This window comes from Sipha flava, unplaced genomic scaffold, assembly GCF_003268045.1.
Source record: "Sipha flava isolate LNK unplaced genomic scaffold, YSA_version1 482_pilon_pilon, whole genome shotgun sequence".
NCBI lineage: Eukaryota > Metazoa > Arthropoda > Insecta > Hemiptera > Aphididae > Sipha > Sipha flava.
Genome location: NW_020273279.1, coordinates 36,464 through 63,035, shown reverse-complemented (window position 1 = coordinate 63,035; position 26,572 = coordinate 36,464). Strand labels below are relative to the sequence as shown.

At 34.2% G+C, this 26,572-nt stretch overlaps 3 protein-coding genes across 3 annotated transcripts; all 3 read left to right on the top strand.

Moving 5' to 3' along the window:
- The first annotated feature begins 18,726 nt into the window (after positions 1-18,726).
- Positions 18,727-19,538, top strand: LOC112689919 (general transcription factor II-I repeat domain-containing protein 2A-like). Its single transcript, XM_025563800.1, has 2 exons — positions 18,727-18,931; positions 18,991-19,538. The coding sequence occupies exons 1-2, from the start codon at positions 18,727-18,729 to the stop codon at positions 19,536-19,538; spliced, it is 753 nt and encodes a 250-aa protein (XP_025419585.1).
- A 2,483-nt stretch (positions 19,539-22,021) lies between these two features.
- Positions 22,022-22,387, top strand: LOC112689918. The gene has a single exon (XM_025563799.1). The coding sequence runs from the start codon at positions 22,022-22,024 to the stop codon at positions 22,385-22,387; it is 366 nt and encodes a 121-aa protein (XP_025419584.1).
- A 430-nt stretch (positions 22,388-22,817) lies between these two features.
- Positions 22,818-24,513, top strand: LOC112689925 (general transcription factor II-I repeat domain-containing protein 2B-like). Its single transcript, XM_025563805.1, has 2 exons — positions 22,818-23,700; positions 24,415-24,513. Exons 1-2 carry the CDS (start codon positions 22,828-22,830, stop codon positions 24,511-24,513), a joined length of 972 nt encoding a protein of 323 aa, XP_025419590.1. The 5' UTR covers positions 22,818-22,827.
- Positions 24,514-26,572: the final 2,059 nt, after the last annotated feature.

Genomic DNA, 26,572 nt, shown 5'->3' with positions numbered 1-26,572 from the left:
TTTCGGTTATCAAATATTATTGCAAAATAAACCGTACTCGTAAAAATCGTGAAACCATTCCGTCCACTGTTCGTAGGCAACGCAAGCGATATTAGGACGATCGCAAAGCGATACGAACATCGAAATCACGTTGCCGGGGCAGACTTGGGAAAGCGACAGAGGGTTTTCCGTTCTAGGATATCAAATATTTATATTGTTACCGATGAAACAATGAATCGCGCACACGTTTTGGAGCCATATTTACATCAACCTTGCGACGTCGTCGGAGAAACCTGCGAACACTTGACATGGATTGCCGGCAGAGATCATTGCTTTTAATCTGGGTAAATCTGTCAATTCTACTCTCCTCCAGAAATTCGTATCGTTCTGATAAGAAATTATTTATCGACGTAAAAACGTATTTTTCCATTTTTTTATACGTTTGCATGTAAATTTAACATAAAATACACATATAGTACCTTAGGCGACGTGACGTTACAATGTCCAAACGCCTTATCCATTTTTTGAGGGAGGGAAAACACGATTTGCGGTGTATTTTTTTTTTTTTTTAAGTTAAACCTCACACTATCAATTATGTTTTCATAAAATTGGCAACGGTTATAATTATGATTATATTAGACTACGAATATTTATAATTTCACGTATTTCTCCAGGACAACCGCAGTCCCGAATCGAAGAGGTTTTTCAAATGTACAACAACTCATTTCGCATATGATTACGATAAGCGCACATTTCAAGTACACGCACCAATACTTTGTTTCTACGTATCACAACATTTATTTGCGACACATTAGGAATCGGCTCAATGAGTATTGTCTAACGGTTATATTTGTTTTATTATTATTATTTTTTTACGGTGTGCGATTTTATTTTTAGCTTATACGATATTTCATTTGATTTAGTAGATAAATACGGACTTTATTTTTCTATATACATTACGTACTTCAATCGTGATAATATAATATCCACATCGATTCACGAGTTCCCGAGCTCCTTTTATAGTACCATCTCGTAACGCACACCATGGTCATAATCTAGACCTATTTACCGTACGATACGTTTGGCTCATGAGAATTATAATTGACCCGATTTAGATCTCTGTTAATAACCTTAGAGTTCTCTACTGTTTTACATACAGTTAGTTATTCGTAATATATTGCGCATAACAACCGTAAATATTGGGCTCAATCCGCCAACGGACTTTAATAAATAAATAAATAAACTGGGGTTTTTACTGATATCCTAATATACCCATGTTTCGATACGAGTCGGATAAAAAAAATAATATTTTGACAGATCCCATTCGTGGACACTGTTAGACACACTCGCCAAAAACAACGTCGTGATGAGGTTTTCGGAATCGGCAAACGAAATGATGGAAAAACCTAAAACTCCTTATTCGTTCTCAGTCCAAAGAAAAACTCGTGATTCCTGCAGTAGTTACGTGCAGTGTCCGTCTTATAATAGGTTAGATGTTCCGGTGTACAGCAAATGTGCAACGGCTTCTGCGACCCAGTTATAACCACGTGTACCTGTAACCAAGGGCATATTTAGACTTACTTCTAGGGGGGAGGGGGTGACTAAAATGATTTCTTTAATTTAAGCTCAAAATTTACAAGTCAAATGTTTGGTAATATTTAAATCAGGTGAATCCTTGATATTTGTGGTTTTTTTTTTAATCTAATGCCACTTAGAATCGATTTTGTGTCATTTTTTTTTAATACCTGTCTATGTTTTGAAAGTTACACTTGTATTTTAATTGATTTTTCACTGAATATGGACACGACAAAAAGCTTAATTCAGTATTCACAGCCTTGCGTAATTTGATTTCGTTATAAAATGATCCACATTAAGAAAATTCGTAATGTGTATCTCACATACTCGTATAATCGATTCCTTAAATACGGATTCAGGGAAGGCGATTGCCTCCTTCGCCCCCTCCCTTAAATAGGCCCCTGCCTGTAAAGTTGTTATAACCACAAACGTCACGGTCATATATGAGTCACGCACTCCAGTAGCGGCTACCGTTCGGTCGGCAGACGTGTAACGTATATTAACGTTATACAACATATTTTGTGTATTATTATAATGGCGGAGCGGAGTAGTCCAACGCTAATGCTACGGTGGTATCCGCTAAACGAACATTTTTCGATTAGGTTGACCTCCGAGCGCCGTGTAGGCAGAGTAGGTGAGCAGAATGTGAAAAACTTTCTCTGATGCACGACGGGATAAAAAAAATTTAAAAAAAATTATGAAAAACAATTTAATTAATCAATAAACATTAATAACCACTACCCGTCCGGAGTGCGTCACGTTGACAAGTGTTTATTAACACCGCGCACATGCATAATAATAACTAATACACGCGCGATACCTATATTATACGAATACCTATGGAGGTGCCGTTTTCGGACGTAAAGACGCGACGGCCACTTTTCTGACCAGAACTTCCTCCTTCTCTTATGACCGGTTCCCCTTTTGGGGTCTATAATCGAAATACGTGCTCGCACGTCCGACGGCGTCCGTCTCAATACAGTATTAATAATAATAATAATAAAATACCCATCGCACGTCCGCCTTGTCCCTCGCCTATTTCTATTAAATTTTTTCCAACTAGACGTGATGGATTTTTTTTTCCACGTTTCCCCGAGACTTGTTTTATATGCAAATATACGTTTTGTTCACGTCCTCGGCGCGTGAAATTAATTACATCGTTTACACATGATTACACGCCACCACCGATGCCGCCGCACCTTTTCTCTCTCTCTCTCTCTCTCTAGTTTAACCGCCCAACGAACGTAATATTATGTGCTGCGAAGACGTGCAGCCGTGCACCGATGACGGCCACGAATCAACAGCTACCGCTCGGTCAGTCAATCCGTATGAACACGTCGTAAATTACGAGCCGTTATCAAATACACGCCGCCGCTGTACTATAATATCCTACGATAGTGATTATCGACCGATCGCCTTGAATTCCAAACGATTAGCTCCTGCAGGCTGTGCTGCACGGTGCATGCCCAGGACCGCGCGCGCGGTCGATTAAAAATATCTCTTACGCTCGGCCTCCCTCCGACACTATACGCGTGTACCAGCAGTGCACGGCACCCGGAGCCCCCGGGGTTCGGCTGTAATGACTATTATGTGTATCGTGTATACGTAATGTTTATACGAGATCGAAAACAACACGATTGGATTTTGTTTTACCAAAGAGCAGTCCAGTTATTATGTTATATCAAATTATGATTTTTTATACATACATACACACGCGTGTAAACTTATCGTTTAAAAACTATACCGACTTGTATGGTAATAACTCGATTATCTATCAAACAATACGCGTACACCTCTATTTACGGCAGTTGAGAATCGTCGACGTATACGTGCGTTTGGATATAATTATTATTTTAAGTTGGATCTAAATTGGAAATCGAATAAACGAAGTGCTTCACTTCAGAAGTGTTCTCGTCGAAAATAAATATCGAAAAAAAATTAGTGCTGTCCAGTTGTCCATGAAATATTTTCCAATTAAAGTCTTAGGGTGTACAAATAAGGAACACTAATATTCTTGTCACTTATTTTATCAATTTACGACGATCCTGATTTGAATTTTAAAAATTCTGTAAATTGTATATAATTTTAGTGATATGAACATGATATAGTATTTTATAATACGTTTATAATACGTTTATATTACGCTTTTAAACTTCGCAATCGTATGATTCTTTAACAATCTGTAAAACAGTTTACGTACATTTTGTCTATTTCATACTTTTAACGAGCTTATAGTTTAGATTTAGGTAAATTATGATGAATTATAATTTTCTATTATTTTGATGTTAACATTTCGGAACATATACCTAAATAGTAATTTAAAATCTTATATAATATCTTATATATTAATTTTTTTAACAACCCACACTTGATAAAAAAACAGTAGAAATAATATATATTTATTTTTAAATTTCTTAGTATAAAATTCGAATATTTTGATGGCTCAACTTTTTAATTTCAAAGTTGTTTTGATTTTGAATTTAGTACAGTTTTTTTGTATATGGCGAAATAACCTCGGTGACAATTGCTTATCCAATAACTAGACATAAATTGTAATACTATTTTTCTGTAAAATAAAAAAATTTTATGACCAAATTATGCTGCTAATGAACCAATAATTTAATCCATTATTACAGAAATCATATTAACTCCAGAACGTTAAACTTTCATGGAATTAATAAAAAATTCTCTAAGTGATGTCACATGTGAAACGTTTGCTATAAAAAAACATTTCAAGGATGTAAATTGACAATGTAAACAAGACGCACGTAGGAGGTTTCGGCACAGATCGATGCGTCTACTAATAAAGTAAAAGAAAACGAAAAAAAAATAAACATATTTCGAAATTTCTGTCTCTTATGAGGTTTCTGTAATAAACGATTCAATTAATCATTTCAACCTATTTATTACAGTAATATTTTGGCAAAAAAAAAATCATCTTTGACCTACCGACTTAAGTCTCAATAGCACAATAAAAAGCCTAAAATGGTAAAACATGCAGCGCAATTGTAACTTAAACATTAATATGGTTGTATCCACAACAAAACTATTGCGTCCTGAATGAAGATACGACTTCAACCTTAACATTTCTACCCAGATTGAGTTAGGTTATATCACGATTTTCATGTTTTCGAAAATTAATTATTTTTTCACCATAGGTATGATAAACTGCTTAATGTATTTATGAAATATAATACGTACGAACCATGGACATCATATCGAAACAAGTCTAACCGTCTTTTTTTTTTTGTGCACACATCAAAAACTATTAATTAAACGCTCGGTGTTGGTGTATTGTGGCCCAATCCCTAAATAACGTACGAGTTGTGGCCCGGGTTTATGAGAGGTACGTAGGAATTTCGGCCATACAACGATGTGTATATTACATATATACAAGTATAGTATATAAACATTACATTATAAATTATTAATATTACGTATTTTCTAGTATTGTCGTACATTAATATTTTTAATTTCAAGAATATTATATAATGTAATAATAATATTTTCTTATATTAATAAAATTGTTTTGCGTTTCTAAAAATAGGTATATAGCCAATAGATATATAGGTAATGATAATTACTCGAACTGCAACTCACGTACAGCCTTGGATTTATGTCTGGGCGCAACCCAAATTAAATAATACCCTTTTGCTGAAAACAATAGTTATACGCTAAGCTTATTATGAATGTTCAAATACGTTACTACTGTACGTCGGGAAAAAATGTTAATTTATTTCAAACATTAAAAATTGTTGAAAAAGTACAAATTCAGTGACAATATTTGTCGATTTCATTGGAAAGCTTCGGAGAAAATGAAAAGATCAACCGGTTTAATACGTCCCTGAAATATTAGTATTTCTCATGTACAACCAAGACTTTTAGGGTGCATTTAAAGTGATCCGAAAATTGGATGGCGTAGAAAAAAATCCTTTACGTAAATCTTACGATCAATATTACGTTCCAATAATCCGTAAAAGCGCACGTCGATCGAAACCGAAACGATCGTAATACGGACTGTTTTACACCGGCGCGCGTACAAATACCCATTTGACGATCATTTTGGGTGTCGTCTCGGAGTAAAAAACAATAAATAAACTGGTGTTACGTTGTTCCAATCATTGTACACCGGTCCCCCGGACAAGTTATCGGTACCATCACCGCCACCGCCGCTTTTTGTTTTTCCATCTTCTCTCTTTCTTTACGCGTTTAATAATAATAATAAAATATTCTAATATACGACTCATTAATTTACGCATCGGAAACGATCATTTCTCTGGACGGACCGAGGTGTGGCGAGCGCTCCGTAATTAGAATCTACGATTGACCCATAACTCTTGGCCGCGCGATTCGCCCCTCGGTGCCGCCGAGGAAATTCGGATACGGCCATGATATTTATGTACACTATTTATTTATTTATTTATTATTATTTTTCCTTGTTTATTGTTCCGGTCTCGTCCCGTCGTGGTATGAACGAATTCGAATGAGATGCGCACCGTCCGAATATAATTTATTATGATGTCAAGTACTATGTCATTATTGTACCGGTGTGCCGAACACGGCGGTAACGTACGGGTAATATTTCACCTACACGTAGTGGTTCTCAACGGGAACGATAACGACCACCTATGGACGGTGTAGGGATGGTTGACGTTTCAGGGCGGCAAGAAAGCAAGTCTTAGATGGTAGGATAACAGTTACTGTATTATATATTTAAACCTAAAGTGTGAAAGTAAAAATATGGTAAAATCATCATACTAATAATGACAAAACCTAATCGTATACTTATTCTGAATTTATAAATGCAGTGAAAAACACTTTTCAACTCCGTATGCATTCATAAGGGTAGAATGAGGACGTTGAAAAGTATTCTGCTGTTGCAGAGGGGCTGCAGTTTCATATGTAATTGTATTGAGAACCACTGAGTCGTAAAAAGCGTCTGCTTTACTGCCACGAGGAGAGTTTCTAACCGCGTGCGATTATAAGCATATTATCATACATTACATAATTATTATATTTCACACATTTGCCACGGTACCACGGTGTGTTCGCAGTCCCCCAGACTGCATCGGGTCTACCTGATATTACGTCCGAACAAATGACTATTTACGTTATTTATATGCACGCGTGCCGCCTCGTGTACGTACTACATATTCCACAATTTCGGTGTGAATAACTAATATATTACGGCAATAATGTTCGACACGAAATCGATAGTACACCTACTATACTTGGTCGTATTTTAAGATCCGACCGTAGACGATTTTCCCGCGAGTACCAGTATTATCCGTGAGAATCATGTGCTGGTCAATGCTTCTGATAAACAACGTCGAACACATAGGGATTCCGGTTCGGTTGTATACGGCTGATTTGGGTCGCATTTCCAAATACAATTCATCGAAAACCTAAAAACACGCTGTTATCGACACAGTAGTACAATATTCCAATAGTTTCATCAACATATTATTACTACTATTATACTCTTTTGGTGCTTTGTGTGCGTCATCGAAAGCTTTCAGTTTCATATACGTTGGCCAACGTTGACTTTGAAGCACAGCGGGCTCGATTGTATCATTTACAACTTAAGAGGACACCATTTATACGAGCATTTCTATTTATTGCATTTATCATTGCACTTCTTGTTCGTCATTACCAAGTCACGAGTTAAGATTATTCTTTTACTCTATTGATTTGTTAGTCTTAAACGAATCTAGCGATTGCAAAAAAAGGAACTAGAAATTTCAATGACAATAATACCTACGCGTGGACATCAGATGTACTAAATTCATCAAATCTATCAAATTTTATAACAAAACTATCAATAACAAAAGAGCAAAATTCATTACGTTTCTACAAAAATGTGTTTCCATTAAGTGAAATGTAATAAATTCGATTTATCTTAAAATATATCCATGTTGAACTCGACTAACAGTAACCTAATCTAATTTATCATGTCAAATATCAAAGATTTTTTCTTAACACCTTTTCTTCTTACAACGATGTAAAAGTTTTTCTCAGTTATCATTTTAACCGATTTATATGTTTTTATAACTACAGTTAACATTCCTGAAGAAAAAATAATAATTAACTTTCCAGTAAGACCGTCATTAAATTGTATTACATTGTATAGACTATTTTATTATTTATTATTATTACAATTCGATCCAGCTAATCTTAATTATTAATAAGATTTTTTTTTTCTTATTAGGTTAATAAGGCTTCAACATCTAAGGTCCTTAGCATGTAAAATTTATTATTGGTCTTCATACTATAGAGATACATTATGTTGAATAATTGTGGAGTTTTTGGGATTTATTATTGTTACAATAATTTTGCTAAGTCTATGTAAGTAAAAAATTTAAAAATCTTTTTTGATTTTTTCTCTCCGAGTATTTGTTGCATCGTTAATAGGTTTCCAAGAACTTGACTGGAGCTGTTAAACTTGGTGCATTCTAGTGTGATGTGTTTGTTAAGATATTGTACTCAAATGTTAATGTTAACTTAAATCTTACGAAAATTCAAAAGACCATAGTAGAAATGTATGACAATCAATAATTTGTGTATTTTTTTTATTTTATATATTTTATTTATTTAATTAATAATTAATATTAAATGTTATGGTAAAATATGTAGGAATCATTTTTAAATATTCAATTACCGTTATTATTTTATTTGGTTGAAAACAGGCGTGCAAATACAAGAGCCTGTGGGATATAAGAGTGATGACCCCACCCTACTATTAAATTTCGAAATATGAGCTGCTATAAATTATTATATTTAACTTTAACTGCTACAATAAGACAATAACAAAACTTGCAAGAGAAATCGTTAATTATCTCAGTGATTTATGCAATATGTAAGTGCCAGTGAAAGAGTTTAAAAACTATGATATTCTTATTATATTCACGAAAAAGTTTTCCCGATACTTTTTTCTTTTAATAATCACTGACAACCCAAGTAATTAAACATTTGTGTTACAATATAAAACAATAACCATTTATAATTATCTAATTAATTTAAGTACATAATTTAGTACACCGATTGATAATGTACTCCAACTACATTTGCCGTAATAATATTCAGAATAAACCTGAGTGTCTTTGATTTATTGTTGAAATGGGTAGTCATAAATTTGACATTTGAGTGCTTAAAAACAATCCCAATAAAGAAATGAATATTTTTCTACTCTAATTAGACTCAAATAAGATTTTTCTGCTTTTTCATTATCGTTAATATTAAATAAGATCTGTTGTACATTTTTAATAATATATATATATATATATATATATTACTTATATCAGCGTTTAATTTAAATATTCTTGTTCTTGTAATTAACCTAACTTATTAATTTAAGTTAAGTTGACGATATTTTTTAACAATTAAAATTAAGTTAAAAATTAGCTTGATTGATGTAATTCTCATGTGGATTAACTTAATTGTATATGAAGTCAATTAACTTAACTGAATTATAAAATTTCATTGACTTGGCCAGCCTTGCTAAAAACAAATAATAAAACTTTATCTTGGATAAACTCGGTAATCTAATTTTTTAAGTTCTCTTGATCTTTCGGTCAGTTTATATGTTTTTCATTGATATTTTTATCTCTTAAGAAGAAGATAAATGTAATATAATATATTAATATAACAATGAAGTTTCTTTATTTTTAGGTAACTCGAACTGACGTCCTTGTTTCCGTCGTTCGAATTTCTTTGGTGATTGATTCCAAGTATAATATCTTGGTATTTTGGAATAAATCAGTGTTCTGGAAAAGTCATCATTCTATCACATTTCAAAGAAGTCAATGTTGTCGATGATGGTCTGTCAACTCGTTGTAATGTGTAAAGTACACCCTTTAAACATTTTTCAGATGTACGGCCAAGTGAACAGAAGACAGTGGTATATGTCATTCGAGTATAGAAAATTAAAAAATTCACCACATCACCTAGAGTCCATATTAAATTTAACTTTTAATATATTAGACATGATTGCTTTGAACTTACCATGATGTACAAACACTTATTAAAAAAATCAGTTTTTCATTGATTTTCAGATTGAATCGGCTGTGAAATGTGACACGGCCTCAAGTCGTCGGTAGGTTTTCCCTCGGTGAGGTGGCCGGTCACAGTTGAATTGGTGGTTTAAACAAACCAAAAAAAAAAAGATACGACGATCAATTTGTATTTGTTTAAATATTTGTATAAGAATGTGGTGAATGGCGTTAATAGTCTTTTGGTGACGGTTGTGAGAAAACAAAACAAAAAAACGTACGAAGACGATGTGCTTCAACGACAGTCACGAGCAAAAGGTTGGTCACTTGAGGCGACCGGTCGGTACGTTGCCACCAGTTCCGATAACTTTTCCCACCTTTGCCCGGTTTTCCAAGGTAGGTGGGTAATATCGGAAACGGTGCTGTCGTTGCCCTGGTTGAGGCTGGGTAGAGAGCGGGCGCGGCTCCGCGATAGTGGTGTACTTATTGTACCCGCACCACAGCGGGACCGCGTCAAATATCCACTAAGAAATGATAAATACGTTGGCTACCGAGAAATTATTAATATTATTTATATTATTAATTTCGTTTTTTATTTATTTATATAATATGGTAGGTAGGCGTTGCAATATGTGGTAACCATTAACTACGGATTTTAGCGTTAAAGTGTTTGAAAATCGGAAAATCGTCACATTTATTTTATAACTTTTAATAATTATCTCGGTCAAGTTGTAACTCCAAATTTTCGTTAAATTTATAATTGAATTATACAACTCGAGTATCATATAAGCATAAAATGTACGCCATGGGTGCCGATTTGTACAACGTGATTTGTCACGGTTGCTCCATGAGCATAAATTTTGCGAAAATGTCTATGGAAGAAAGGCCCATTGAAGTTGCGACTTCATGGAAGTCGACCATATTGAAGTCGACTATGTTGAAGACGACTATATGGAAGTCGACGAAATGGAGGTCGACGATTCAATGCATATGGATTAGAGGTTGTTGACGATCTAATAGACATAGACACGGACATGGATTTTATCGTGGAATCCATGGATATAGATCATATGCACGGATATCGGCAAACGAATATCAGCAACGTGCGATGGTCCATAAATATGGACTTCCAAAATCCAATGGCCTACAATTTTTAGCGAGGTATTTGTATCGTCGCAAACTACACCACGAATATTATACCGAATAAGCTTTGATAGTTGAATTCAATTAATATTATTGATTTGATTTCAATACTTTTAAGTATCGAAATTAGAGCTCGCGGTTTTGACCGTGTATTAACGGACACGTGTACACGGACCCCGCGTATCCGTATCTTAAACGTATTTATACCCGTGTAATTGAAAAACGGGTACACTCGTATTTAAATTTTATTTTAAATAATTTATTCGTTTGAAATTCATAGGCTACATTTATGGCTATACGAAAACACCAGTCGGCGGTCGGACTTGTTTCATTATAGCCTAGAAGGACCTAATTTTACTTACGGAAAACAAATATTACATATCACGTAATACAGTGTATACAAGAATAAAATGTATAGAACTACTCATACAATATAAAATATTATTATATACGAGTATATATATATATATATATATATAATTAAATTTTCAATTTTAAGAACGTGTGACACTGACACATATATACATGTTAAAAAGTAAAAAAACACAACTACATATAGTTTTATTAGTTAATATACATTGAGTAAAAAAATTGTAGTCGGTATTTTTCATATTATTCACCCCCCCCCCTTGATTTTCATCTTCGGGACATTTCGCTTGCATGTTCCGAAAGACTCCGGTACTAGACTTGCTAAGCAATAATTGCACCACTGTGATACGTTTTTATTTCAATTTTTATATTTTTCCGCCGGGATTATAATATATAATATATTATATTATTATAGTTTAAAAAATCTGCACCTAACGGGCAGTAGGGACTAATTCCTACCAATAGTATGAATTTAGTTACCTTTCATGGTATAATTAGTTGTTATTCGACTAATTTCTATTCGACTAACTTTTATTCACTAAATGTTATTAATCGACTAGTATTGATGTATATACTATAATTGAACTTCCGAGATCGAGTGTGGTGCATCGGTCGTAGGGAACTGGAAACCATCGTCTCGCGGAAACATCAATTAAAAATATGTATCGTTCTATTTGGAAAATAATGATACATCGTAAGTTTTTTGATATCGTTACATTTCAACGACAAGTGCGGAGACAGCTATTTTCGAATATCGTGAGAGTAAAAACCGCTGTTCTCTTTTTTTCAGCAGCGTTCACCAAACGATTTTGGTGCAATTAATCAGTTTTGTTAGTGCAATTAATCCAACTAATCTAACCGACTGAAACGTCGGCGGAAAAGTAGACGAAAAAATCAACCAACCGAGTGCCAGAAAGTGTCCGTGCGCACGAGGTACACCCGATACACGGGACACGCCACGTTCACCGGTAGATGGTAGCCGCTTGTTCACTTTCGGGACATGTTCTGCACAGTAGTGGTGGCAGTCGCCCCTGTCAACCGTTACGGCAGCGGCTCAATGATAAATCTTCGTTCGACGTACCCGTACACGTCATTCAGGGTTGTGTTTGTTTATATCCTAGTGACTAGGACCTAATCGGCAGCCGCCGGTAACGTCACGCGCATTGTGTCATCCACCCCCGCATGCCACCCATTATCAACCCTTAAACGCCGCCGCCGTCGTTTATAAATAAATTAATTAAATTTTGGTACAAAAGTATAGTTATTTTGATCAGTATAAACTTATATTCATTACTTATATTATTATTTTTAATACTATGCCCGGTACGAGTGTAAAAATGTGAAATTAATATTTTTATAATTACAATTATTAACAATATATACTGGTAAGTAATGGATCGACAGATACAACGAGATGTATATTGTGTCTAAACGCATGTTCATTTCGGGAATGGTTAGATACAATTAATTAACCCAGTTAATATTATAAAACTTGTTTTCAATATTGAACGGAAAATATTCAAATCGAACGGTGGATTCGTTCAAAGCTCACCGTTCAAATTGGAATCATATCGGCGCAACTACCATTTTACAATCTTGGAAATAAATTGAAAGCTTTGGATGTGCGTCCCTCGCAGTACTCCGCGGCTCTTATCGACACCGCGTATGGGTGTGAGCGAATATAAGCGCCGCTGTCGCACGAGCGTAGGCATTCGCGTACAGTGTGTATAACATCGTAGTAGTTAGTGTTAGGTATACTTTCTTCTTCTCATTCATCCTTCCACCCGACCGTTCGGGGTCGGCCACGATAGTGTTAGACGTACACACACCTACATAATGGTTAGTTTAGTTACTAATGGCCTGGAGTTTTATCGGGTGTGCGTCAGCGGCCGGCGGAGTCTGGAAATTAAACGCTGAACATTTATCGAGGACATTATCAACCGCGAAGGGTGCTGCAACGTACGGAATTATATTGTTGATGTATAGTATATTATATATACAATTAACTGAGTTAAAAAATATTATTAACTTGCCCAGCCTTGCCTAATACTACTAATTAATAATTATAACAAATAATTAACCTACACGGAAAAGTAGAAAGAAATGTGAAATGTTTTCATAAACTTGTCGTTGGAATGACTTTTAAAAATGCAATTAAAATAATCTGATTTTCCCGACCGGACACACGGCCGACAGTTACAAATAATGTCATGACAATCGACGCAGCGTCCTCGATGAACTCTTAAGCATTTTTAAGAAGCGTTAAAATTGTGTTTTCACGCATTACGCATTTATAACGTCTCGCGTTCGTACAAGATCGTGTGCCGCGCTGTGCCCGATTCCGAAGCGTAATGTGAAAACGAATGTTCGGTCGAAAACGTTGTTCATCGGCAATTGTTCTGCCATAACTCACTCCCGGTGCGGCCGGTGCGTTGCAATATCCGTCCACTCGAATGCGTTTACAACGTCCTAATTGGCTTTTTTTTCTCCGTTTAATATTAACCGGATAAACGCGTGCGTGCACGTGCGCGCAGAGCTGCCCGTAGAGCGGTTATCCGTTCGGCCGGAAATATTTACATAAAAAATCCTAAAGTCATTCGAAATAATTCGGACCCGAACGCGCGTAACGTGAAGCAACATTGCGCGCGTCGCGCCGAATAATTGGCTTTTAGTGTTCTCCCGAACATCCGTCCGTCGACCGCACGTGCAGGCAACACGCGCAAAGTGCACCGGATTTACCATTTACATAATGTATGCGCGATGCACTCGGCGACCGCTGTCGATGGACGCGCGTTATCATCGCTTATCATCAAAAACGCATCGATCTACACGACCTGTGTACACATTACGTAATATCGTGGTAAAATGTTTACCGGCCGACGGAACAAGTGTAAATAATGATTTACGTGTATTATGAACGAGCACGGAAACACGTGTACTTGTTTATACGGACGGGACGGGATGTCGTCCTGTCATTTTACGTCGATTTACGTCGCTTTTTTATCATCGGTTTCGGGTCGATAATATATTTATATGTATGTATGATATGTATGATATGTAACTTGAACACATTTTGGGTGTAACTTTTACAATACAACTGTAATTCCGTGCATAATAATTAATAATAACAACAACATATTACCACGGCGATGTGTTTATTTATTACCGAACCGTTTAATATCGTTACACGTGTAAAAACATGTTATCTTCATTTTAACCCTGTGTATTAAAAATTATGATTATTATTAGGTTTTTTTTTTTTGTTCTTCCACGTACATGTTTTCGAGTACCCGGGGGCAAACGGACGGGCGGGCGCTTTACATTGTAGATTAAAATCTAAATTGGTCGATCGACGTGAATATGATTGCGGATGATTTGTTGCCGGTAAATCCGTAAGCTATTCGAAAAAATATTACATGTATTCTGCGAGTAGAGAGTGAGCACATTAACCTCAAATGATCCGGATACCTATAGTTTATCAATAAGAGTGGTACGAGCACCTATATTGAAAGTAAATACAACATTTTTTTCAAATTTAACCGTACGCGGGAAGAGAATATTTTTCCCTATTTCGATGACTTTATTTGTTTTTAATTAATCACATACAACAATATACTTGTGAACGTTAGTGTTTTTATTATCATTAGTACGAGGAACGTCCAACGCGCAAAGGCTAATATAGCACGTCGTTAAATTGCTGTAAAAAACAAATCTGCCACAGAACCATTGAACACTAATGGCGTACAATTTAAAGCTTGATTTGAACAATTCAAAACTTAGAACAAAATCGATATTATAAGTTTCGACCAGCCGCACACTAAAGTTAAGAGAGTTGGAATGATTCGATGGGCTATTTATAACAGTATTGAAAATAAAAACGGTTTGTCTTCAAGATTAATGGCTAATAGAAAAAAACATAAAAACCTTACGGTTATTATACTTTATGCTAGATAAATATTTTTCTTAGAGATGTGGGCATAATAGTTATGAGTTTTCAATTGCACAAACCGGAGTTATAAATCAAAAACGTAGTTTTAGTTGCGATTGGTTTTTAGTTCACTAACTGGGCTTCCGTCGCAGCAGTCCACGGGCGCTATATTCCGAAAACGTATTACATAAATAGCGGACGGATATAGTGCAATAAATTTGACTAACGTTATTAACTTCTGTGGTACAGGTATCTTAATTATTTTCGTAATATACTTGAGGGCTAAGTTTAATATCTACTAAGTTATAATTTGCCGGGGGACGTCGGACATAGTACAGCTCGCTTATAATAATAATACCGTATAGAAAAAATTCCGAACGACCCGGTTACACGAATTACTTTACCACTACGATGTTTTAAATGTTAGGTACACCACGTCAAAAGCAATCCATTATTTGACGCTATTACGTACACGATAGTAATTTAATTGTCGATTTCTATTGATTTGTTACGGTTTTCTTCCCCTCATTTATTTTTTGTAATAAACAATCATCAAACATCATCGTTAATTTGCACGGTATACATATCGTGACCATGGATATCTTTAAAACAGTTTGAAAATATTCGCCTGATGTTTTATGATGAGATTTCCTGAAAAATTCTACGGATTCTTCTATCGCACAGTTATATAGCACGGTGCAGGATCTAGTGTTCCGGTAAATCAATAAAGATTATATATAAATGTATGTAATACATACATGATATGATAATTTATATTAATATTTATATTTATATAATTTACATACTTTACATGGATTGATAAAATAAAACATGAAAAAAATTATTGGAAAAATTATTTATTTTAAATTATTTAAATTACTCTTAAAATCAGTATAAGGAAATATTTTTGTCATGGAAATAATTTCAAATATAACCAAACTAATCTACGAAGTCATTCAACTTGTATTTTTACTAATAACACATATTTTTTTTATTCATCTATGATCGATTTAACACGATATATACGTATCAAAAAAATTACAATTCTAAAACGGGCGCAATCATTTTGCAGCAAATGTCACACTATTGTGTCGTGCTTGCGTCCAATAAATTTGCGAATTCGTGAGATGTGCAACAAAAAAAAAAACAGAAATAAAACAAGTTAAAAAATCCCACTCCGCCAACGTGCCGAATTACAAGTTTCTTAACGTATTTTAAGCAAAAAACTATTATCCAATGTAAGATTTAAAAAAAAAATTGGTAACTTGATAAATATAGATGTATGTGGGAACCTAAATAAATTAAATATCTCAATTTTTAAACAAAGTATTCATAATTTGATAAGTGTTTTTTAATATTAGCCGGTATAAATTTATATTAAACAATCGTATTTTAATACATGAATATTGTTAAATATCTTATCTGGAATCGCAATTGCGTACTGATATGACTAGTGACACCGAATGCATATGCACATATTGGAGCAAAGGCTTAAATGCCTAAAAATATAAATAAAAAAAAGATTCGATTGCATAAATATTAAGTTAAGTTGACTAAGTATAGAAACTTGAATTATATAATTGTACATCATTATATGATTTATGAATTTAGATATTGATGGTTTTTGCGATAAAATGGTCTATGTACGGATGGAAGATAAATAGATGGGTGTAAATAATCAAATTACGCTCCATTTAAATGTATAAGATTTGGTACCAATATTGGTAATCCGCGAACGATCGAACATAAAAACGGTGGTACAAGGTATTGGAAGCTTAGAAACCTGAAATGTCCGAGACAATCATACGACGGGTGAGACACGAGTATATCGCGCAGGTATACAGCGAGATCTCGCATTTTCGTGCAGCGTAAATCATACACAAATCACGCGTTACGCTTGTTTGGTTTGAGGCGATATCGAAAAGTAAAAAAAAAAAAAAAAAATCGTACCTTTTATTATAATATTAACACCGCGACTGCAATATTGTACGTTATGGTACAGGTACGCGAGGTGAGATATTATACTACACAGTGTACAGTGTTATATAGTAAATAATATATGGTATATAGTATATGGCAGCCGACGACGTCGTCACATGAGATGGACGACGTGATCGACTCCTTCCGACGACGACGTTTCGTGGCTGATGGCTAAAACAAATTTTGTACTCCACACTTGGGTGAAAACCGATTATTTATACAGTGTTCATGCCCCTCGGCGAGTTCGGTCGGGCGTTCGATGTTTCAAAATCCCCGCGAACAATATTAGTACCGGTATGCGTGTATAAACGATGATATGGCACGCAACGAAGACGGAATGAGAGAGAGAAAGAGAGAGACCGTTCTAAAATGATAATAATAATAATAATACGAGAAGAAAAGAAACGAAATAGTAGTTTTCGAGCATAAATCACGAAACTCCGAGGTGACGGGTGATTCGAAATAGCAACTATTGGGTAATAATAATTCAACAACATCGGTATATAATAATAATAGTAATAACCTTTACGGTTTTACACCTCCGAGACGACGGACGAGATACAAAGAGGATTCGTTGTTATACGCACGTCCATAATATTATAATAACACTCGCAGTACGTACACATAATAACGATAATAATAATATATAACGACGGACGTCGTCCTGTATTTATTTACAGCCGATGACGTCTGATTATCATACTAAGCACCTAAGACCTCCTCTCGCCTACTTGCATGACGACGACGATAATAATAATAATATTAATATTATTATTATTATTATTATTATAAGTAGTAGTAGTAGTAGTAGTAGTAGTAGTAGTTGTTGTATATACAGTATTGTGATTATATTTTACCGTATAACAGTTCTAGCACAAGTGCAATATTGGTGGCCGTTGGCCAGGCACGAGCGTCACGTCCCGAATCGATTTCAGTGTTGTTGGTGTGAAAAAAATAAATAAAAATTTAACTTTTATGATAAATAGACTGTGCGTGTATACAATATGGCGTATAGTGTTATAGTGAGCGCTCAGCTCAAAATGTAAATATAAAAAAAACATGTCGGAACCGTTTATCACGTTATACTCTTAAAAATGTGTAGGTAATGTTGGCCGCGCGCGGATAATCTAAAGACAATATTATTATTATAACGATTATTATTTTTAATATTATTATTAATATCCCTGTCACACCTGTACAACGTCTTGACATTGCTGCGTAGTATTCTACAGCATTTCCTTAGTAATTAAAATACACGAACGCAGTGCATTTTTTTTAACTAGTTAACTAGGCTACACGAATGTCGTCTAACGAAAATATTTATTCACCTAGTCCAGGGGTCACCAAATGGCGGCCCGCGGGCCGCATCCGGCCCGCGAATGCATTTTAACCGGCCCGCAGACTGAGAGAAAATCCAATAATTTAATACGTATTTATTATCAAGCGAGACTGTTGCAGTCGAAATGTTGCAGGTAATTTCTTATCTTTGTACATTATTACTGCATTATTAGGTTTTTTCGGATGCAACAAATATTATACTAGCTGTGAAAAATATCTTATCTGTTTTATTATTTATTTGAAATTTTATTACGACAAGTCGACAACTCGTTAAGTCACATATATTAATATACGTACAACACGTCAGTCCGTCAGTTATCGGTGAGACGGTGGTGTCCGCTGCGACGTAATTTTTGTTCGTCCGTTCCGTTTTATTTATTAATTTTCGTAATTAAATAATATATTATTCTTTGTTTTAACTTGACTATGGATAGAAAAAGAAGAAAAATAGAAAATGAAAATAGACAGTTTTGTCCTGAATGGATGGACTTATATTGTTTTATTTTACCAGATAGAGTAGGTGCCTTACCTGTTTGTTTGATTTGTAATCAAACAGTGGCTGTTATGAAAGTATTTAATATCAAACGTCATTATGAGACACACAAGTCATTTGCCGAAAAATTCCCATTGGGTACTGGCCTTCGTAAAACAAAAATTGAAAATCTAAAAATTTTCCTAACTTGAAAAAAGTTGTTGATGAAAATCACGAGATTGATATCACAAATTTTACGAAGTTTTTGGAAAGTTTAAAAACTGAATTCGAAAGACGCTATGCTGATTTCAGAAAAATTAAAAACGTTGTACAATTATTGAACAGTAGTTTTACTTTGCAGCCTGATGGTGAATGGATTAACGAAGCAGAAAACGTTTTCAAATGCAACAGAGCACATCTTCAAATGGAAATAATTGAATTTCAATCAGATGATGTCCTAAAAAATTTGTATAATGAAAAGTATTCAAAAACTGAAATTGATTCTACATATGATGAATTTTGGTTGAAATATGTATCTGAAAAGAAATACCCGACGTTGAAATTATTGACAGTGAAAATGTGTACAATGTTTGGCTCCACATACGTCTGTGAGTCTGCTTTTTTAAAAATGAATTATATCAAAAACAAATTTCGATCCCGACTCACCAACGAACACCTTGAAATGATGATGAAGATAGCTACCACAAACCATAACCCCGACTTAAAGCAGCTAGTTGAAAGCAAGATCTGCCATTTTTCTCATTAAAAATATTAATTAATAATTGTTTCATATATTTATTTAATTTAATTATATTTTCATTAGTTTTAGTTACATAATAATTAATAAGTGTATATATTTTTTTTTTAGAAATAAAGTATTTTTGACCAACCGGCATATTATAATAAATATTATGTACTTTTGAATTTTTATGGCCCGCGAGAATTTTCCGAATTCTTAATGTGGCCCGCCGGAAATATTAATTGGTGACCCCTGACCTAGTCTATAGTATTTTGAAAGATTAGACGAAACATATTGAGTTGTCAAAAGAAGAATTTTTTTTTTAAATTATGTAAAATATAATATAATTAGGTAATGCACGGTCGATACATTTGTATACAAGCAATAAAACATACTGTCATATTATGGATGTTTACTTTTTCTACTGACATTAAGATTTATTTTTAATAATTATGCGTACTGAACGTAAAATATTACCATTAAAATATATTGCACATTGACTATTTTTAGAAAAAAATTGTTTGTCGTGCAGTGAAAATTCCTATAAAATCCATTGCATATATGTGTTTTTATCGCGTACTATATGCAACATCGTTGTGTACATATACTCAATAACAATTCAAACATCATTCACTCACTCGGTGATCGCTTCGTATCAAAAACGATAAAACGCCTGAACTTGAAATTTGTATAAGATACACTACTCTTGTACTCCAGACGAACAATAAGAAGTAATTTTCCAAAAACTCGGACGATTTTCATGTGATTGTTATTGATCACTTGGACTTGATCACTTTTTGCCGTTCTCGCAGTTATTATAACATCCCCGGTCGGTGGTCATCAAAACCACACACCGTTCATAACCGCACATTTTACATCGTTCAATACCGCAGACATTTATTCTATTGTTAAAAAGGAAAATTTGAATGGTTGATAGTTCAAAACCGAACACATTTAATTAACAGTTCTTTCTCCCTGCATACTTTGCATGTACGGTTTATCCTGTGACCTATTTGGGGTGGTGTTGCATAGCAAATCGGGGGGTATTTTCGTTTTTGACTGTCCGAGCGAGCGCAGCGAGCGAGTGACCCCACCCGGTCTCGCGGGAGCACTCATGTTATTTTAGATAAATGTATACGTTATTGATATATATATATCAATGTGTGCGGTATTAAACAGTTTAATTTGGCGGAAATATGTGCGATTAAGATATAAAAGTGTGCGGATTTGAACGACGACCTGTTTTTGAAAGTGTGCGGTTATGAACAACGCCCTCGCCGGAGAACCCGCTAATTTCGGTGTAGGTTCGTGTTTGACCCAGAATCTCAATAATCCACGCTGATTACAAGTAAACCTCATCGAAAACCCTTCTCTTGTAGGTCGTGAAAGCTCGAAGCGCGTCCTGTAGTGGTCCGATATTATTTACGCACTAATCATCAAACTCGCACAACAAGCACAGATTTTTTTTCTTTACTCGAAACTTTAACATGGCCACGACGAAAAGGTAACGGCGTACATTATACCTACACAAGATGACCGTACACCACCGAGACAAAACTCGATCCTGCCATATTAATTTAATTTTCCCCTGACCAAAACTCCGAAGTCCCGTGGCAGAAATGTCAGCACCGTAATGTGGCATGTAATTATTTTTCGTTGGGCTTTTATCATTTCCCCGCACGCCAAACGATTATACATAGTGTTCTATATTTATTTCCGAACAAGTATAATATTATGCTTATATTCACTGACTGCACACATCGGACTTTTAACTTTTGACATGCATGAATTACATGAATTACTTACTTTGTTTTTACTCGTTTTTCCTAGTTCGCGTGGCGTTTTATGACAAATGTTATGGGCTTTACCAAGGGCGTTTTCTGAAAATCGTACATTCTCACATTTCAGTGTACGTTTGTCGACTGCCGTGGTCCAGATTTTTTCAAACTGAACTGTTACTTTATTGATTTTTCATCTTCCCATAGCCTAAAAATAATCCCTTGTTTATTTTTCTACAATCCACGTGAACCCAGGGCCGGCTCAAGGTATAGGTGAGCTAGGCACTTGCCTAGAGCGGCACATTAGTAGGGGTGGCATTTTAAAAATTGATTCGTACATTTTTTTTTTTAGTTCTATCGATGTTTTATAAAAAAAGTATTTAAATTAATTCGTACATGAAAACCGCTTACCTACATAATAAAATAATATTGTCTAAAGCAGGTGGCCAAACGGTCGATCGCGGACAATTTCAAAGTCGATCATGTTAGAATTTATTTTTAGGGACACGCGCACGAATTGTTATCGAATTGTCGATAAGTTTTATCTGTTTAATTTTAATCTGGTTTCGTGTGTCAAATGTTTATCGATCACGAATGTTCATTTCACTGTGTTCTGTTGTTCTGTGTTCTGTTGGTGTCTGTTGTGTTTAAAATTTATAATTATGAGTGCACATAAAAAACAAAAAACTTATCATTTTCATCAAGAATGGGAAATGGATTTTTTTTTTTACAATGTTGAAAGACAAGTGTATATGTTTGATATGTCAAATAACAATATCCACTACAAAAAAAGGTAATCTAGAAAGACATTTTAGAACTACGCATTCGAAATTTGATATAGATTTCCCTCCTAAAACTGAAGTACGTAAAAAGCAATTGGAAAAATTAAAACTTGAAATTGATAAACAACAATTGATTTTTACTAAACCAGTTTTAAAATCCAAAGCAGCATTAATTGCTTCATTTCGAATTAGTCATGTTTTAGCTAAGAATAAAAAATCATTTCAAATCGGTGAAATAGTAAAACAAGCTTTTTTAGAAGACACAGATGCTTTATTTGAAAACTTTAAAAATAAACGATTTATAGTTATCTCGTAAAACTGTGACTAGAAGAGTAGAATCTATAAGACAAAATTTAGTTGAAATATTAAAATAAGACATCAAAGAATGTGTTTATTTTTCACTTCAATTCGATGAATTAACAGACATAACAGATACCGCTCAACTATGTATATTTATACGACTAGGTTTTTCAAATTTTAATTCAAAAGAAGAATTATTAACTATAATCCCTATGAAAAGTACGACACGAGGTGTGGATATTTATCAAGCTTTTATTAATTTTGTCAATAAATCAAATTTACCTTTGTATAAATTAGTTTGTATTACGACTGATGGGGCTCCAGCTATGATAGGTAAAAATAATGGTTTTATTGCTTTGTGTAAGAATGATAATAATTTTCCAAATTTTATGACGTTCCATTGTGTGATACATCAACAAGCATTGTGTGGAAAAAATATTAAATACAAGTAGTATAATGGACATTGCTTTTAAAATAGCCAATTCTATACGTTCACGAAGCTTGCAAAGGCGACTTTTTAAATTACAATTAGAAGAAAACGATTCTCAGCATTGTGATTTATTACTGCATACGAATGTTAGATGGTTGAGCCGTGGTAAATTTCTAGAAAGGTTTCAATGTTTACTTCATGAAATAATTGAGTTTTTAAAATCCAGAGGCGATAATTATAATTGTTTAACAAACAATACATGGCTTCAGAACTTAGCTTTTTTAACAGATATAACGGCTCATTTAAACACTTTAAATGTTGAACTTCAAGGAAAAGATGGGACAATAATTGAGTTATTGAGTTCTATAAATGGGTTTAAATCAAAATTGATATTACTCAAGTCACAATTAAATGAATCTAATTTGAATAATTTTCCAAACTTAAAAGATATTTTTGAAAAGCAAAAATGTACAGTGGCAGTGGAAATATATTGCTCTGAGGTTGAAAAAGTGTACAATGAATTTGAAAGACGATTTAAAGATATTCAAAAATTAGAGCCGATTATTACATTTATGTCCTTTCCTTTCTCCGAAACAAACAGTATTGAAAATATTTCTACACAAATAAGCAATTTGTTTGATATGGATTCTACAAAATTTGAATCTGAAATTATAAAAATTAAATCAGATATATTCCTCAAAGCTCGAGTTTATGAAACAAATTTTTGGAATTTACTGAGTGAAGAAAAATATCCGGGTTTGAGGAATGTAGCTTTGCAGTTACATACTTATTTTGGATCTACATATTCGTGCGAAACATCATTTTCTCACATGAAAATGATAAAAACAGAATTTCGATCTACGCACTCTGATGACCATTTGGAGCAGCAGTGGCGGCTCGTGAGGTTCACATAAGGTGGTGTACAAATAATTTTTAAGATATGTAGGTGGGAAAATAAAAAATATTAATTTTATCATAGGTATAAGTACAAATAACATAATTATCTATATATTTATATATATAAATTAATTGCTGTTTGTTAGTTACACGAATAATAATATACGTTAACGTCGGTGGTCGATAATAAACAGAAAAACGATTGTTGCTTTGAATTTAAGATAATGACTAACATTATCAGCTGATAATCGGAGTATAATAAACAAATGTGAGTAAAAATAAATCTTAATGCCGATGCCAATGCGTAACGGCGGCGCGACATAGAAAATAATTCACCGAAAACAATTTAATTGGTTATGTGCACAGAAACGAATGTGCACATAAATTCCATTAAAACGCGCGTTGCGTGTTTCGACTTGTTTTAATTTTTACATTGTACAAATGTGCACACTAGTGTGCACTACTGTACCATTATAACACACACACTGATACCGTTCCGTCGCGTACAACCACCTGCCCGTTTGGCATTCGGAAACCCCATCTAAATACTATATTAGTTTCATAATATTCTGAATTTATATTTTTATATTTTGAAAAATAATCTTAACAACACTACAGGTATTTAGTTGTATTATTATGGTTTCAATTTTTTTTGAGTTTGGGTGGGTAGTGCACGTGCACTTATATACATATCACGAGCCGCCACTGTGGAGCAGTGTCTTCGATTAGCAGTTAGCAACTATTCGCCAGATTTCGACCAATTGGTCAACGACATGCAATGTCACACTTCATCAATGGCCAGATCAACAAAATAATATGTTAATTAAACTTATCTAATTAGATTTTAGAAATTATTATTTATTATTATATTATTTTTAGTAATTAGTAATTAGTTAATAATACTTATTGTATGTTTATATGGACTTATTCAATAATAAAAACATTTTCTATAAAAGTCGATCCTCAAAGGTGAAGTATATTTTTAGTAGATCGTGACCAAAAAAAGTTTGGCCGTCCCTGGTCTAAAGTTATTATATTACTTTAAACTACGGCCTACGCTGGGCATTTTCAATTATTCCAAACATATAGGTAAATAACCATATGATCTCTTCCACGATTTCCGATAGTCGCGATAGTGATGGGTTTTGAGTAATAATTATAAAAATCATTTTGAGGTCTTTTTACATAAAATTTTATACATAAAAATTAAAAAATGTTTATATAAAAATGTTGTCATGTATACATGTCACATAAAAAATAGGAAGAGGGGCTAAGTTAAAATAAGTGCTCAATTTTTTTTTTTAGAGGCGGCAAAATTTGATTTTACCTAGTGCATTATTTTTGCTTGGGCCGGCCCTGGATGTACTTTAACTCTTAACTCAATGCGCATCATTGAGATTGTACTGAAATGATTGCAAACTTTGCTGTGCTCGTGCGTTACAGAGCAACTTTGAAAGCATCAGTCTTACATTAAAAAAAAAAAAAAAAATTAAGGCATCATCTATCAGGACGAAGGGTTCGCGAAGAGGGACGTGTGTGTTCCATTGGCTACGAATAAACATCGGCGTGCGGCCATTGTGATGCACTCGTGTGCGTCGTGCGTGCGTACATGTATGCGTATGAATAGTCACTTATAAATCCGAATGCGTTTTGCATAATATACGCTCGAGTCTCCGTGATCGGTTTGAGAACTAAAAAACACGATAAATCATACATTAAACCGTATTGAATACGGTCCTAAGATCACACGCGTCGTCGTCGTCGTCGTCATCGCTGTCGTCGCATTGTTGCAATGACTTTTTCGTGGAATATTTATATTTTTGTAGTATTATTTCACGCGATAACACAATAGCACCGACGCGTCGTCTAACCTATTATTGTAAAATATACCATTTGGGACGCTGTTTTATGGACGCGCGTTTGACACGACTCTCTAAATAATTATGATAATAACATTATTATTATTATTAAAATGCAAACGGTTTTTTTAAGGTCAACGACAACGACGACGATGGGATTCGCAGAATGTCGTGCACTGTCTTCACGATACGTGGATACTGGAGGTATTGTATATACAGGGTGGATTTAAATCAGTTTTTATTGTTCTATTAATAATGTTTCGTAAGAGGGAAGAACGTGCTACTGTACTGTTGGAACTCGTAGTAGAACATCTATAGTTCTCATATATAACTTGGGAAAATAAACCATATAGATGTTTAAATTTTAGACGACCGGAGTAGCAACAGTATATATATAAGCACTTAAAACGTCGTGGTGAACAACTCATATAATTTCAACTGAAAACAGTTAAAATAATTAATAAACCGGAACGCCGATACAATATAATCAATTTAGATACGTCTAGATACACTTTCTGGGCTAAAATAAGCTTGATCGCCATTTGACATGACGAGAAAAAAGTAAACAGACTAAAATCATTTGCGAGAATAACAACATACGAAATCGTGAGTTCGAATATTGTGATGTGCGTCGGACGTGGAAAATACTCACCCTGTATACGATGAGCACGTATCATCATATTTCTTAATATCAATAGATTATATTAAAATATATTCTTCGCATCACGTATATAATATAATGTCCACCATAAAAATGAATATGCGTTCGTTTAAGTATTTTTCATAATGCGCGGTTTATGCGTACATTTTTTGAATTTTTATGGCCCAGACGTTTTGGCAGGATATCAGCGGTCCGTTACGTTTATTACTAGGAACATTACAAATGCACAGAAACAATTCCGACGGTCATCGATGACTTTAAAGAAATTACGCTCGACTTTATTGTAATCGCGTGAAATCAATTGATGATATACATAATCTCGTGTGATTTTTGCGTTCGTCACTAATTTTATTT